The sequence below is a fragment of the Ornithodoros turicata genome, chromosome 1 (assembly GCF_037126465.1).
Source record: "Ornithodoros turicata isolate Travis chromosome 1, ASM3712646v1, whole genome shotgun sequence".
NCBI classification, from domain to species: domain Eukaryota; kingdom Metazoa; phylum Arthropoda; class Arachnida; order Ixodida; family Argasidae; genus Ornithodoros; species Ornithodoros turicata.
In genome coordinates this window covers 100365692-100379061 of record NC_088201.1, presented here as the reverse complement: position 1 = coordinate 100379061, position 13370 = coordinate 100365692, and the positions used below count along the sequence as shown (strand labels likewise).

The 13370-nt window shown below is 44.5% G+C and overlaps 2 protein-coding genes across 2 annotated transcripts; both read right to left on the bottom strand.

The window, feature by feature from the left end:
* Positions 1-5444: 5444 nt before the first annotated feature.
* Positions 5445-6977, bottom strand: LOC135367107 (uncharacterized). Its single transcript, XM_064600224.1, has 2 exons — positions 6814-6977; positions 5445-5779 (listed from the first exon to the last, which is right to left on the bottom strand). The coding sequence occupies exons 1-2, from the start codon at positions 6970-6972 to the stop codon at positions 5498-5500; spliced, it is 441 nt and encodes a 146-aa protein (XP_064456294.1). The 5' UTR covers positions 6973-6977; the 3' UTR covers positions 5445-5497.
* Positions 6978-7655: 678 nt separating this feature from the next.
* LOC135380117 (uncharacterized) lies at positions 7656-12689 on the bottom strand. Its single transcript, XM_064612493.1, has 10 exons — positions 12554-12689; positions 12374-12412; positions 12246-12308; positions 11866-11949; positions 11497-11610; positions 11293-11406; positions 11070-11146; positions 8044-8186; positions 7778-7928; positions 7656-7724 (listed from the first exon to the last, which is right to left on the bottom strand). Exons 1-10 carry the CDS (start codon positions 12687-12689, stop codon positions 7656-7658), a joined length of 990 nt encoding a protein of 329 aa, XP_064468563.1.
* Positions 12690-13370: the final 681 nt, after the last annotated feature.

The following is a 13370-nucleotide window of genomic DNA, read 5'->3' as shown; positions in this document are numbered from 1 at the left end:
GGCTTCTGTTTTTTGGGGTGTGATGGAGCCCACGATGCCCTCGTCATTTTGCAAACCGCGGCCCGAACGCGAACGACGACGCTTTGCCCCACGTTCCGCTAGTGGTTCCGCTGCAGGAGACGGTGAACATGCATTGCCCTCGAAAGAACTATGAGGAGTGACGTTTTCAGCGGTCTGAATATCTTGCGAGGCCGTTGAAGTACTTGCGTGTGCGTCATCGGGCTCATCAGTCACTTCTCCAGTTTTTTTCCTGTTAAAAATTCCAAATGAAGTATTTGCGGTAAGCCAAAAGAGTCACTCTAAGCTTATTAAAAAAACGCTCAGATGTCCAAAATTTATCCGCCGTGACGTCGCTCATGGTCATAGTTTTCTCTGTAAACCCACAATTATCCTATAATTATAATGTCATCAATTACAGATTTAGCCTTAGTACTAACCGAAATTGTTTAACAGAAGTATAGAAATTTTTACTTACTTGCGTTGTTACTTACTTTAGTTGTTCGCGTTTACCATTGATAATTTTTAATTTGTCAGGACATAATAATGGTGTAATTACCTTTATAGAGAGCACTTAGTTATGAACACATTCTACTAATTGTTATCCTATTATTTTCTCCTAGTAGAATACCCCACCAATCGGATTTACACCCTTGTATCAATAAATGACCAACGTAACGCTGTTAAGCAGCTTAAGTGCGGCTTCGGTCGTAAGTGACCACACCAAAAACAACAGTTCCAGCTATGAGCTTGCTTTCCTGAATATTACTGAATTAAAAATTTCAATAGTATTACTGAACATTGCTGAATTAGCGTTTCCTTACCTTCTCTTCTCGCCTGTGTGTTGTAGGCTCGCCCGATAGACGTTATGTATATTTTTCAAGTGGTTTCCAATGGAGCCTGTTGTTCCACCAGTGCAGCAGAATGCATTGTTGCCTCCTTTGTCGCAAAGTTTGCAAACTGCCGTATCACCATATCGCTCCGCATAGACCCACACCCAGGATCGCCCCATGAGCGTCTGTTAGATTGTTATAGGGTTGAGGGAAATTGGGAAGGCAGGAAGACCTTTCAGGGTTGGAAAAGCTCTGAGCTATAGACGTAGCAGGAAAACATTCAATAGCAGTTCCTGCCTCACCCAGGTGCCAGCAAACGACGAATGTGCTCAGCGTAAGACGACGCACCTAGCTATGTCCGATTGGAGAATGCGCACACTGCGTGCGGTCATCTAGGTTATCAAAAACGTAGACAACCCAAGCAGCACAATACACTGAAAGTCGAGTACAATAGGGGTGGACGGTATGTATCTACAACAATGTTCTTCAGCTTCATGAGCGTGTTCAAGGCCTTCCACCTACCCGTCCACCCCTATTGAACTCGACTTTCAGTACATCGTGCTGCTTGGGAAGACATGCACCGATATCACTCAGAGGACTGGTTTGACAGTCAGATTCGGACCGAAACGTGTCAAACACGGAAATGTGACAGACACGTGTAAAAAAGAGAGAAAAAAAAGGGAACGTTTCCTGAGAAAACGTTTACGTACGTATTCGTACCGTGAGACGTCTTATGCAAACGAAAACGTTTAAGCGTATCCTGGGAAAACGTTTAAATACGTATACGTGCTGTTGAACGCTTATCTAACAGAACACGTTTAAACGTGTTTTAAGAAAGTGTTTAATCTGTGAAACGTGTTACGAAACGCGTTTCTTAAGAAAACGTCTAAACGTTTTGACGTTTAAACGTTTAATGTAGAGCTCTAGTCTCTAGTATAGAGTAGGTCGTGCAACCGTACGGTCACCGGTCACCGGTACGGTCACCAATGTAATAATGCATGCGTCATATGTTGAGGCTCGATTTATATGCACTAAAAGCTGGTTGAACACGCATGCATGAAAAATTCATTAATCTTGCTCAAAATATGCACCTCTAGAAATTCACTTGCATGCATTTAAAACACGCAACAAATTCACTGGGGCAAAATTATCTTACTTTATGCAGTGTACAAAAAGCATGCAAAGTTGAAAGCATAGATCGAGAAGTTACCCATCAAACGGAACTCCTTACGAAGTTACCATGTGAAAAATGTAACTAAGTTAATAACGAAGTTATTCAGCCAGAGATGTAACTCGCAGTTACGAAGTTACTTTAAAAAAAGAACAAGTTACTCCCAAGTTACTTCGGACACAAAATAGCACTACACAGGTGCAGCGCGTGTGAGCAGTTGAGTTTGACCCTGAGTTGCCTGCGTTGAGTTTTCGTTTATGTCCAACAATGCGAACGCTGTGCATCTTATTCCCTGTGGGCACACAATGGTTCAGCTTCATTTCAATAGCAGCGGTTCTTACTTCCTGAACAGAGTACTGTCATTGACTGAACATCACGTTTTATGACATAAAATGCCATGGAAGAACCGGAGAGAAAGCAAGAAAACAAGTGGACGTGAGTGAAAAGCGAATTAAAAATAACTTGGAACTTAGCTTAAGTTACTTTGGCAAAGTTACCTGAAAAAGAAAAGAGTTCCTCTGAAAGTTACCACGGCACAAAAGTAGCGAGTTAAATTATAAGATACCAAAAAAAAAAAAGAACTTAGTTACAGTAATGAGTTGCCTCGAACTCTGGTTGAAAGTGTGTATTTGCATGAAAATCTAGCCTCTATGAATCAAGTTCCCTAGCTAAGAGTTTCAAGCGATGGTTGATGATTGGAATCAGCACTGCATGAAAGGCATCTTAAAGCTGCAACTAGTCCTATATATGAAAACACTCCTGAATAATGCATTCATGAGAGAACTGATGTTCTGAGGCTGGAACATTCATATGCAGTTAAAAGCCACTCCATATTGGATAGGACAGTACTAAGATGGGCAAAAGTATATAAAGAAAAAGGTATTACATGAAAATTTTGCGTAACATACAAACTCGTATTAGTGGGGCATACAAACACACCAGCCACATGTCTCTTTGGTGCGTTCCAGCATGTTTACTTTACTTAGAGTCAATAAACAATTTTTCAACCTCCGAATGTCTACTCTTTATTCTCCCTGCTTAAGTTTGCGACAACATATGTTTGAATGCAGCCCAAATGAAAACGATGTCATCCGTCTGATCAAAGAAGTTTCCCAGTGCTACACTCTAATCCCGGTTCCATCTACTGTGCCGACTATATAAGTCAAAAAAGGGGGCATTCTTTGCCGTATAGCTATTTGGCACGTTATGCGGCACTCCGCGCAGACGGCACAAATCACAGATGGCACAAGGCGGAGATGGCACGCAATTAGACGGCACGCGATTAGAAGACACGAAGCGTAGATGGTACCACGTGTATATGGTACGGGACTGAAATGGTATACAGCTTTGGACAGAAGTTTGTGGAACACGCGAATTTCGTATTTCCATTCTCTCTGCCACGCGGCAGCCTTTCAGGAGTGCTAGTTGAACAGAGATTTCGAGCCAGCCAATCCCAAGAATTCTGTTCAAGCAGCATTCTTTAGAGGCTGAGAGAATGGAACTACAAAATTCGCGTTTTCCACCAGCTTCTGTACAAAGCTGCATATGACAAAGGCAAATCAGTATGATACAGCACTGTAAATTCTTCGCAGCAGCGCTCAGCTGGAATGTAAAACATCGGTAGCGACGACAACATTTTTGCAATGGAAGGAAAGTGTGCATCCACGTGAATGTTGGGTTGATGGATGTACCTTGTGAACAGCGGGAACTTTGTATTTCACATCTCCCATTCCCCCCTGTGGACTTAGGGGAACACTTGTTGAACAGATTCCTTGAGCTGATCTATACCAAGGATTCTGCTGAACATCTGTTCCCCAAAGGCCGCGGGGAAGGACAGGAGATGTTAAATACAAAGTTCTCGTATTTCAGAAACTTTTGTCCCAAGCTGTATAGCTGTCCTCGAATACAGTGAGGTGCTGTATTCATCACGCCCGATGTATGGCCAGTTCGGAATGCTGGCATGGAGAACATACGGTGAAGCAAATTCGCCTCCAACAAAATTGCCCGCCATTATCAAGAAAGGGGGAAAATGTTATCAGGAGCTGGAAGCAGATATACTGTTCATACTAAGGGCAGTTATGAAGCTCATAGCACACACTGGCCATAAAATAAACAGCATATATATATTTTTTTATTTACAAAAACCTTCAAAAATGACAAGAATATGGACTTGCCCGTCCATTATCACCGTAACACTTGTGTTCAAGGTACCACAAGTAGCACAAAAAGCATATCAAATGTCAACATGTTGAATATATTGCACACATTAGCCATAAAATGAACAGGAGTATATATACCTTACTTATAAAAAAACAAAAATGACAAGAACATGGACTGCCCCTTGCACATTCATTATCACAGAACCTCATTTTCTTCCAAGTACAGCTTGTGTCATAAGTTCATGGAACGCACGAACAGCGTTTCTTTTTTTCTTTTTTTTTTGTGCGTAACACCACCCTAGCGGCAGCCAGAAGTTGGCGGAAGCAGACGGGCTCATTCACTTTCAGGAGCACAGCACAGGCAGCGGTGCACCGTGGTGTTCGCAGCAGTAATCACACCACAGCCTCGAGCATTTCACCAGACACCTATCGACGTGCACAACTGGAAGATAACAGGAATGACCCGGAGTGACAACATTGGAATCCTCAGCCAAAATAGAAGGACAAGACATTAAAAGCAACATAAAAGCAAAATGCAGAGCCCAACTGCGTTCGCTCTTAGTCATTCTTGCTATCTTTCAGTTCTTCACTGTGACAGACAGTTATCTGGGGAAATACTCGTGCCTGCTCTGGTGAGGTAACTGCAGCGAACACCACAGTGGGCCACTGCCCGTGCTGCGCCCCTCAATGTGAACGAGCCCGCCCGCTTGCTTTCGTCAACTTCCGGCCACCGCTACGGTGTTGCGGCACGGGAAAAGATGCCGTTTGCGTGTTCCATGGACTTTTAGCGCAAGCTGAACCACAAAAAAAAAAAAAAAAAGAAAAGAAATCAAATACATAGCACACATTTGACATAAAATGAGGAGCAATATATGTAACAGAGCAATACTATATGTATCTCTCTAACTTAAAAAGAATCTTCAAAAATGGAAAGAACATGGGCTGTCCCTCGCACGTCCATTATCACAGAAGCAGCTGTGTTTAAACTGCCATAAAAGGTATGTCGAGCGTCAATATAACCCGAAAGTCTACACGGGGTGTGTTATTAAAAACTGACCAGAGCGTTTTACAAACGGGTTGACAGATGGAAATCAGAGGCTATGTTTGTGGCACTTGAGTTATAGAAAGACATGCTGCATCAAAAGTAGCACGTTCTTAACTCAAGCACCACAAAGATATCCACCACTTTCCACCTACAGCTCTCTTTGTGAAGTGCTCTGGTCGGTTTTTAATGACGAACCCTGTATATAGAAGATAACAAAAGCACGCAATAGGCACTAGGAGCATCATGGCCAAACATGAATGCGCATTTGCACTGAGATTACCACAGGCACTTATCATGGAATTATGTCTAACAAGGCTGCCATTTGTGGCTTTATCCAACCTTTGTGAAAGTTCCGGTCCCTAAGCACCTTGATCTGCAGAAGGCCAAGTAGCTGAGCGAATGCAGACGGGTAGGTTAAACTTTTCATGTAGTAGACGCCCAAACAAAGGATGAGCGCCTCTTCCAATGCTGTTGTCTCAGTCAGACGTAACTTCTGTTCCGGCGTTCCACCACAACGGATAAGCTTGTCTGTTCCATACACCACCATAGGTCCTGGCACAGCAGTCCCACCTTCCTGCAGAAACAGAATATACTAAGTTACCTGTCTCATGCATTAGCACTTGTTGCTTTTTAAATCGTCAATTAAATTCAAACCGGTGGTTGAACACAAGGTTGGGGAACAACAGACACAGTGGAATTGTAACCCCTTAAAAGCCATCCTGAGCCATGAAAAGAGGAACCCAGTAAATATCATCTAATCCGGAGTCATTGCATACTGCTCTCAATGCTCGCATCTGGGTGAGAATGTTCGTGGTTCAGCGTCGCCGACGAGCAGATACATCTCCGCATAGCCATCCACTTGAGAGCAGCTTCCGACAATTCGGAAATATGGCAACGCAAAATACGTAGCTGCGAGGACTTGTTCGAAAGTAATTAATTGAAAACTGCAAGTTATTGTGTAAAATATCATGGAAGGTTTCGGTTTTCACTTGTACCATTCCCATCTCACAACAAGCGACAAGGCCTGAACATTATGGAAATAACAACACAAGGATGAAACGCGCCTCCTTTTTGGGGCGGCAAGTGTTCTTGTTGATCCCAAACATGTGTTTGCACGGGCCCCTGCTGCCAGACCCGATCAATTTGCTTAACAGTTGTGCTTATGCCGCTGGTCTTATTTAAGTTTCTCACTTTTGAAGTCTCTCGTACCGCCGAAAAGAGAAACCATGTAAAGTAAACCATGTGAAGTAACGGCACGTGTCAATTTGCTTTTTGTCTGCACATTTGGCGTGCTCAAAACAGCAGTGATGTGGAAATCGCACGCTGAGACGAAATGTCAGAGTAGGCGTCGGTGAGAACCTCGAGGCAACAGCATGCGCAGGGAATAACACACAGAAGTTGGATAATGCCACTCATGACAGAAACTACTTTTATCGGTTTTTGACTTGGTCAGGCTGCCCATGTCGGACACTTCAAGCCTGTAGCCTTGCAAACAGCATGCAGGCTGCAGTTCATTTTTTTTTCTCAGCAACTACACACCCGGTTGAAGGGCCTTTAATTATGGTGATTCGATTCCACTGGGGTTAGAAAACAGATGGCTCCACTCACCAAAGATATGAGCTGGTACCGGCATCCCCTTGGTCGCAGGTGTGAGTCGAGATCAACGAATGTAGCATTCTGTACGGAATAGGCGTCTGCAAAGATCTGCAGTATCACTTTCATCTTCTCAACCAGTGCTTCTATTTTACACCCAAACCTCAGCTCCATCTCAATTGTCAGCTGCAAAAACATTATTGTAGGAGACCTCAATGACTGCATACATAAGCGTGCTGCTTATGGCTTTCTTTTTCCCGACAAACATGTAAGAATACTGACTAGCTGGCACGTTTTCGAAAGGCCATGCACTCACAATATCTTGTTGCAAGAAGTACAACGGAACCACGTCAATGGGATGCTGCCGGCGGTGTGATAGGGTGGCGCGGAAAAGGGACCTCATGCGGCTTGTTTCATATATGACACTGCCCCTTGAGTTTTCAAGCATCTAAATAATGCAATAAAAACATAGAAGAAAGTGGGTGGTGCATAGACAGTGAAAGGAACAGTCAGAAACATACTTGCAATTCAGCAGCTGCCTCAGCAAATGTCATTTTTGCCGGCGAGTTCTTTGTTGGCGTTTTTTTAGTGGGGGATTTCTTCGCTGGTGACACTGCTTTGCCACGTCCTTTTTGTACAGTCTTCTTCCGACGCAGGCGCTGCATCTTTCTAGCTTGCGACAAACGGTGGATGAAAACGCTCTGCAAGTTCGGCGCAAATTACTACCATGGGCATGCTTGATCTGCCTTGGTTTATTGCATCTTTAGCAAATCAATGGCCCCAAGGTTGCCAGTGAGAGAATAAAGCAGACACACAGCTGGTTTGAGAAATGTTGGCACAGTTTTCTTGTTCAGGTGCTAGTTGGCACTAAAAATTATATGTGGCGCAGAATGACGCAATTTGCGCATGAATACCAGCACTGCAGCCTTTTGTGGCAATTCAGGAACAATACTATAGGGAGAACTAAAGCGTTTCTTGCCCATTCTCTGCTGGCGAGTGTAGCAATTTTGGTGCCAGGCTTCCCTTTGTCGAATATCATGTCTGGGTAGGCATGGTGAAGCGCTTCCCCCAGAGCGTTATACGCCCACCTTCTTCCAGCTGTTGTCCCGTTGTTAATAAGGTCATTTCGGCTGGAAAGATAGACAAGTTAAAATTTTCTTGGCAAGTATACCCACACAAAAGAAAAGCAACTCATTGTATCATGTCCCATAAGACTTCCACAGTTTACTGCTGGGCAGAGCGTACTCGAGGAAGCGAATGAGGTAGTCTCTCAGGTGCCCTGTTAAGACCTTCCTTCTACGTGCATCCAGCTCCTCCCCGTAGAGTAGAGGGTTCATGCAAACAGGAAACCTTGGTAGACTGTGCTTCCATCTAGGTCCTAGATCATGCTGTAGATGCAAGGGTAAATGATGTGTATGATTTGGAAACTATGATATGATCTGTAAACTTCATGACACAGTAAATTTGCATGACCAGGTCAGGGATTACAGTGCGAACTGAAGTTGGTTTCCAGCACACTGACTGAGCTGATCAATTCACTAACCATGTACAGCTCCTCTCAGAGTTAATGACATGGGTTTGCATCACCTGAAAAGGTCAGGGAAAGCCCAGAGGAAATTGGGAATGTTTGTTGAACAGAATCTTCTCGCCGAGCCTGTTCTAAAGTTCTGTTCAATGAACATTCTCCAAGGACCACAAGTGTGTCTCTGGCCTTGCTTGGGGATGCAAATCTGTGTTATTAATAACTCTGAGAGGAGTTGTACAAGCAATTTACACCGTCTTACATCCAAATTTACATGCAAAACCTAGTGCAATCTTTGAATGAGATATATTTTCCCAGACTGACAATCTGAACATTACAGCAGCATTTATTCGGTCATGACAATACTACGCAGGCTCATGTACAGTAGTTCCTCAACAAAAACTGGGCAGTGCCAGTTATATTAAACTAAGCTCAATACTCAACGAGGAACGAAGTGCAAACACTTTGGGATACACCAAATTGAACTGCTGCGGTTGTACCTTGGAACAGGCCATGGAAACAATAAATTCTTAGTTGTAATTACAGTCCTGTGGGATGACTCAGTGACAGAAAACAAGTTCAACTGTGAATTGTACTCAGGCTGACTAAGTAGAGTGCAAACAAAAAACAGTTCACCTTGCACCTCAACAATTTGTTGGACCTTCACAAAAGAAATTGGATCACCTGGTGTCCCTTTCATTAAAATGTCATTAAGCTTCAGCATAACGTCATTTGCTATTGCACTGTTCATGCAGTCGGCAACCTTGCCTGCATGTTCGGGGCTCATACCGGCTCGCACAAATGCAGAATCCAGTGCAATGGTGCCAACATGCTTTGCGTTACGTGACTCCTGCTCAGAGAAAAGTATGGGTTCACCAGCTCCCTTCCAAAGTGAATGAGATGTTCTCAGCTGGAATAGCTCAGAAACGGACAAAGGTATATTCTTAAAATTAAAGAACTTCTTTGACTTTGGTAGAGCATTCTTCCCCTCAAAGCGCATGGCCCAATGGTGCCTACCAGGTCCATGCAGCTTGATCTGTTCAGCCATATGTACAAGCATATGCATCTTGGGAAAAAATGCACTATCACTATAGCAAGCGCGGAACAAGCTGTTGTGGTCAGCAACAAGTTCTTCGAGCTGAGACACACTGTCAATCATTAGCAACGGGGACAGAACAACCTGTGTTATCTTAGAAATCATCACAAGGCAGGTGACAGTTGGTTCATTGGCAGGCAGGTACCGTTCAAGAATGAGTGGTAAGTGAATAATCAGTACCCAAGCTGCACTCGCTGACGTAATGGTGCGGAGGTCTGACTCAAACATTCTTGGGTAATCGCTTGTGCTTATCGCATCACAAAATGCAAAGCTGGCTAGCGAGTCATTGAGTTGCTTTCGTGTAAACCACTGTTTCACGTGAATAGCATCTTGAAGGAAGAGTGTAATCTCCTTTGGAATCACACCTTCGAGCAGAATATGCATCGGATCAAAAAGGAGGTCCCTTGTAAGGGAGAAGTGCGACACAGATGAGAAAACAGAGTCACCATTGATGCCATATTCGGAGGACAGGCGTGACTTTTCTGCTAGCGTTGGGGCTCCTTCTAACTCTCTTACTTGTTGTTTGACCTGGTGGTCACTTCTTAAGCTACACTGCCCATGGAAGAGTATACGTGAGAAACGTGAACGCTCCTCATTGCAAGTCTTACACGGCCGCTTCACGTACGGTCCAAATGACTGCTTAAATCCAGCGACACTATGACACGCGAGCGTGTCACCCACAAAGGCTACCAAATATCCATGGAAGTCCACTGGCCCGGAGGCAGTGCTCAGAGTAATGCCACTGGTACCAAGCTGCTCAATTGTTGCCAGAGCTTCATTTAACAGTGCTTTCTTTGACCCTGTACTTTTTAAGTCTTTGCTGCAGCCCACGGCTAAAAGAAAAATACTGTCCAGCCTTGACCGATACAGAGGAGCTACATTGAGGAACATCACATAGAACATTGTCAGTTTGCCTCTTAGGCCACGCTTCATTCCTAAGGCATTGGTGAGCTCAATGTCATCGCAATAAATAATAATGCGAATTACATTTTGCTTGTGGACGGCCTGCACAGGGTGCGTCTGACACCTGAGTCCATCATGAAAGTCTGCGAGAACCCCTGCTTTAGTTTCAGGCAAAGGAGACTTGAATGCTTGCTCGTAGTCGGGATGCTTCACTAAGTGTTCAAGCAGCTCCTTCAGGGGCACGTAATATGCTTTTTTTCTACCATCAAGCAGGCAAAGCTTAGCTGGAACATAAAGGCCTTTCTCCTTATAGTACCTCATCCGCCGTTTGTTAGTGTCGAAGGAGGACACGTCTATTTCTATGCCTGTGTTCTGAAACATGCACTTAACAGATGCGACGACAGTGTCAACTAGCACCTTTGATGCCCTGTGTTTCCCTTCTAACAATCGACACAAACGCAGCAGTTCATCTTCATTAGCAGGGGCCTCAGCATTTGGCGCATTAATGTCATAATGAGACGGTTCAGAGTTATCACGCTCATGGTGATTGGATGGCACTTCACTCGACATTTCATTAAAGGAGAAACAGCATCCAAAATGCTCCTTGTACTCTGTCATGTACACAAACTCTGCGTCACATTTTGAGCACTTATGCAGCCTAATACCGCGATGAGATGTACGCATGTGTTCACTGTAGGCACCAAACTTGTTTGTACCAAAACCGCAAAGGCTACAGAGGTGAAGGCCCACCATGTCTGAAGGTGCAGATGGTTGACCGGTAACTGCAGGTGTCGGTGCAGGCGAAGACAATGGCGTACCACGTGTACCTGCAAAATAAAAAAGGCTCGGCCATACATAAGAGACACTAGCAAGTATTTGCAAAGGCATGCAGTTAGCTTAGAATGGGTCTTCTGGTTCTATTTTCATTTTTCACACTTGAGTTAGAAATTAGGGAAATAAATGCTGAGCATACCAGAAGATGATGCTCCCCCAGAAGGACTTGGAGTGCTTAAGTCAAGACTCGTATGTGGAGTGCATGATGCTGAGGCAGGAGGCCTGGCAGTGGGATTTGCGCTACTGAACAAAGCTGTAACCAAGAAAAGACTGGTTCATGCGGGACAATAACTGTCATCTGTTGCCTCGTGTTAGAAATCACGGAAATAAATGCTGAGCATACCAGATGATGATGCTCCCCCAGACGAACTTAGAGTGTTTAACTCTAGACTCGTATGTGGAGTGCATGATGCTGAGGGAGGAGGCCTGGTAGTGGGATTTGCGCTACTGAACAAAGCTGAAACCAAGAAAAGACTGGTTCACGCAGAACAATAACTGTCAATTGTTGCCTCATGTTAGAAACCGTGGCATTTCCCACACTGATGGACATACTTGTGCTTCAGTAGCAGCATTTGCAATTGTAATAAGGTGTGAAACAACAAACTACAGCATGGGCAGGGCAAGTGCAGCACACACTGTGACCATAACAGATTCAGGAGCACGTAACAAGACTATCCAATTGTTTGTGGCAAGTATGTACAAGCCTTCACACCTCTCGGGACGATCCGAGTCGGGTGAAAGGACTCCTGGTCCACGTGTATGTTGTCAGAAGATGTAGTTGCAACAATAGACGTACCTGCAACGATACAACTCTGGTGTCATCAGTAGGAAATGGAAACTCCTATTCGAGAACAAAATGTGTCAACAACCGATTAAGCACAATGTGTTTGGTAGCACTAATCTACTAGCTTATTGATTGCAAAAATGTGAGGTAAATTTCAAAATTTATGTAGGGCAAATTTCCTGAAGGAGGAAGTACCAGGACTGCCCAACATAGCACTGTTGCGCTCGGGGAAAACTACCCTTAGAAAATTTGACTGCACAATTCATTTCCTTCAAAACACGCACAGCGCCTATTCGGTATTGTCTTACCAAGTTCCTCTTCGAAGGAAATCTCCATTTCATGATCTGACCTCACGGCCTCAGTTTCATGATCTGACAAAACAAACGACATATGAGCGGGGGGCACAAACACATCCACTTAGAGCTGTCAACTGTACCTCGTATGGGATCTGCGTACGTCATACTGTTCATGTCCACTGCGCATGCAAAATGCGTAAAATGTAAACAATGCAATTCAGTTACATGGAGCGAGAATATTAAAACTTCCAACGGAAGATATGAGACAGAGCAGTAAGCCACGGCAACGAACGCTACGTCAACGCTTTCAGTTAACCTACTGAGAAGTCCGTGCTCCGCTGGGGCATGACGGCAGATTAGACACCATCCCGTCGGGCATTCTGGATAACCCGATGCATCTTTGCGCGTGACGAATCCACCGCAAGTGCAGTCTGGATGGCTACACGTGCCCCGCATTCCTCCTGAGAGATCCACGTTCGTTAGCCCAGGCGGCAGCGGCATGGCTGAGCCTGTGCTGTAACAGAAATAAACGCACACATGACGGTCGCTGCACCGTGCACAGTGTTGAAACGTGCCACGCTAGCTTAGCAGCTCACCTGCAACAGTGTCGTGCTTTCAAAACGCTGTTGGCCACAGAAGCAACAGTCCTGCACGCTTTCACCGGTTCACCTCCCAAAGCGAAAAGGCGCCAACGCACAGTGTTGGTAGACGGTTAAGCGAAAGCGAAACCTTCTCCGCGCGGAACGCGTATTCTTTCTCGCTTACAGTTATCCAGGTGTTTGGAACGTCATTCCTATGAGGAAACAGCTCGTGTACATACTCGCATGTCTCTGATAGATGTTGTGAGTGAGCTTGACGTTCAGAAACATTTCACGCACAAAGTCACCGTTTCAGTTCGCCTTTGTTCGCATTTGTTTGTGTTGGACATCGGATTGTTGCTTCTTTTTTCTTTCCTCGTTTCGTCTGTCAGAATTATGCATTAGCACAATTCTCCAGTCATTTTCAGCACAGTGTCTAGTTACTGGAAACAAAACAGGCCATAAAAAGGGAATGAAAGACGACCGGCAGCGTTTTTCTGTATTTCTGTGTTACTATTTTGTGTGTGTGTGTGTCGAGGCATTTGTGTCACAAGCAGGT

What these genes read in the sequence shown, in the direction of transcription:
- LOC135367107 (XM_064600224.1), bottom strand. Translation starts at nt 6,972, where the DNA reads ATGGAGCTGAGGTTTGGGTGTAAAATAGAAGCACTGGTTGAGAAGATG. An exon ending in GGTACCAGCTCATATCTTTG is followed by an intron (nt 5,780 to 6,813) that starts GTGAGTGGAGCC and finishes CTGTTTCTGCAG; the next exon opens with GAAGGTGGGACTGCTGTGCC.
- LOC135380117 (XM_064612493.1), bottom strand. Translation starts at nt 12,689, where the DNA reads ATGCGGGGCACGTGTAGCCATCCAGACTGCACTTGCGGTGGATTCGTC. An exon ending in GTACGCAGATCCCATACGAG is followed by an intron (nt 12,309 to 12,373) that starts GTACAGTTGACA and finishes TTGTTTTGTCAG; the next exon opens with ATCATGAAACTGAGGCCGTG. An exon ending in TTCCTTCGAAGAGGAACTTG is followed by an intron (nt 11,950 to 12,245) that starts GTAAGACAATAC and finishes GTATCGTTGCAG; the next exon opens with GTACGTCTATTGTTGCAACT.